We start from the raw sequence: 2,414 nt of genomic DNA on the forward strand, positions 1-2,414 counted from the left end.
GGATAACTGGGACATGCTGGGGGCCTCTGGGACTGGGGGGAGCACTTGTGGGGGTAACTGGGGGCAACTGGGATTTAGAGGGGGTAACAGGGGGGGCAGTTAGGGGGTCCCTGACCCTTGGGGGGGCACTCGGGGGGTCCTGGGGGATGAAGGGGGTGGGTTGGGGGTTCCTGTAGGGCCCGGGGGGAGGGCTGGCTCTATGGGGGTCCCTGGGGTCACTCTGGGGGTCCCAAGTCCTCTGGGGGTCCCAGGGCTTGGCCTCGGGCTCTGGGGCTCCATAGGGGTCCCCGGGGTCATTTTGGGGGTCCTCGTCACTGTAGAGGTCCCCATAGGGGTCCCAGGGCCTGGTTTGGGCGTCCCTGAGGTCAGTCTGGGGGTCCCAGGTCCTGTGGGAGTCCCTGGGCTCCATCTGGGGGTCCCCAAGTCTATAGGGGTCCCTGGGCTCCATCTGGGGGTCCCCAAGTCTATAGGGGTCCCTGGGGTCAACCTGGGGGTCCCCAAGTCTATAGGGGTCCCTGGGGTCAATCTGGGGGTCCCCATCCTCGTAGGGGTCCACCTCAGGGTCCCCATAGGGGTCCCAGGGCCGGGTTTGGGGGTCCCTGCCCCTCCGGAGGCTCCCGGGCTCGGGGTCCCCCTCCCTGTAGGGGTCCGAGGGGGGCAGGGCGGGGTCCCAGGGCCTCCCCTCGGGGTCTTCATCCTCGTAGGGGTCCATATAGGGGTCCCCGTAGATGTCGGGGTCCCAGGGCTCTGTTTCAGTGTCCTCACCCCTATAAGGGGGGGCCGGACCCCCGTAGGGACCCCCGTAGGTGTCGGGGTCCCCCAGGTCTGCGTAGGGGTCCCCATAGGGGTCCTCATCCTCATAATGGGGGGCGGGGGGGGCGTCACCGTACGCGGGGGGGGCCAGAGGGGAGCGGGGCAAATCCTCGTGGGAATCCCGGGGCGAATCCTCCCGGGAATCCCGCCGGGGGGGCGAATCCCGGTGCCGGGGCGGTGGCGAGCCCTGGTCCCCGTGCCGGTGCCAATCCTCCCGGGAATCCCGGTGCGAACCCCCGGGAGAGTCCCGGGGCGAGGAGTCCCGGTGCAAACCCCGGTGCCGAGGCGGTCGCGAGCCCCGATCGCCGTCCGGGTGCGAATCCTGGTGGAAATCCTCGTGGGAATTCCCGAGGAAATCCCGGTGCAAACCCTGGGGCTCGTCCCGTCTCGAATCCCGAGGCGCGTCCCGGTGAGATCCCCCGTGCCAGCCCCGGTGCCACGCTGGCCGCGGCTCCCGCTGCCTCCCGCGGGGCGAATCCTCGTGGGAATCCTCGTGCAAATCCCACTGCCAGCCCGGGCTCGAATCCTGGTGCGAATCCTGGTGCGAGTCCCCGGGCGAGCCCCGGGGCCGCTCCGGCCTCATCTCCCTCTGCCTTCCCGGGGGCAAATCCTCGTGGGAATCCTCGTGGGAATCCTCGCGCAACCCCCGGCGCCTCCCCGGCCACGGGTCCTCGCGCAAATCCTGCCGCTCGTCCGGACTCGAATCGCCGTGAAAATCCCGGTGCAAACCCTCGAACGAGTCCCCGGGCGAGCCCCGGGACCGCTCCGGCCGCGGCTCCCGCTGCCTTCCCGGGGGCAAATCCTCGTGGGAATCCTCGTGGAAATCCTCCTCGCGGGAATCCCGGCGCTCCTCCGGACTCAAACCCTCGTGCAAATCCCGCTGCAAACCCCTCTGCCAGCCTGGTCTCGAATCCCGCTGCGAATCCCGGTGGGAATCCCGGTGGGAATCCTCCCCTCCGCCTCCTCCTGCCACCTCCCGTGGCCCGTCCCGGGGTCTCCATCCCCGCCGGGAGCCCTCGGGCAACCCCCGGTGCCCCCCGGGCGGGGTCTCATGAGGGGTCCCGGGCAGCCCTTGGTGCGGGGGTCGGTGCGGGGGTCGGTGCGGGGTCCCGGGCGGGGTGCGGAGCCCCCCGAGCCCCCCGTGCGGGGTCGGGCGGTGGCGGCGGCGGCGGCAGGTGACCCCGTCGGGCTGCAGGACGTACCCGCGGTGACAGTGGCAGGTGAAGCCGCCGTGGTGGTTGAGGCACATGTGGTGGCACACGGCGGCCGTGCGACACTCGTCCCTGTCCCCGCAGCCGCCCGCGGCCACCGGCCCGAAGCCGAGGGGACACGGGGAGGGGGGCGTCGGGGGGACCCCCGCGCTCCCCCCCCCCCCCCCCCCCCCCCCCCCCGACCGCGGCCCCCCCCCCCCCCCCCCCCACCCCCGCCCCCGGGCGGCCCTAAACCCCCCCCACCCTCACACCCAAAACTCGAGCCCGGCCTCACCTCCACCAACCCCCAAACCCGGCCGAGGTCGGTCCCGTTCCCCCCCCCCTCCAAATCGCAGAGCCGCCCCCAGCCCCCTAAAATTCCCACCCCTCCCCAGGGCGGCCCCACCCCTC

General features: G+C 72.1%; 1 protein-coding gene across 1 annotated transcript; it reads right to left on the reverse strand.

Moving 5' to 3' along the window:
• Positions 1 to 115: 115 nt before the first annotated feature.
• On the reverse strand, positions 116 to 2,062 carry LOC113942138 (basic salivary proline-rich protein 1-like; the record flags this gene model as incomplete). The annotated part of the gene is made up of 1 exon (XM_027633274.1): positions 116 to 2,062. A coding segment is annotated over exon 1 (1,947 nt), but the record flags the coding sequence as incomplete, so codon positions are not given.
• Between the last annotated feature and the right edge of the window lie 352 nt (positions 2,063 to 2,414).

The sequence above is a fragment of the Corapipo altera genome, unplaced genomic scaffold (assembly GCF_003945725.1).
Source record: "Corapipo altera isolate COAL_440 unplaced genomic scaffold, ASM394572v1 59380, whole genome shotgun sequence".
Taxonomy (NCBI): domain Eukaryota; kingdom Metazoa; phylum Chordata; class Aves; order Passeriformes; family Pipridae; genus Corapipo; species Corapipo altera.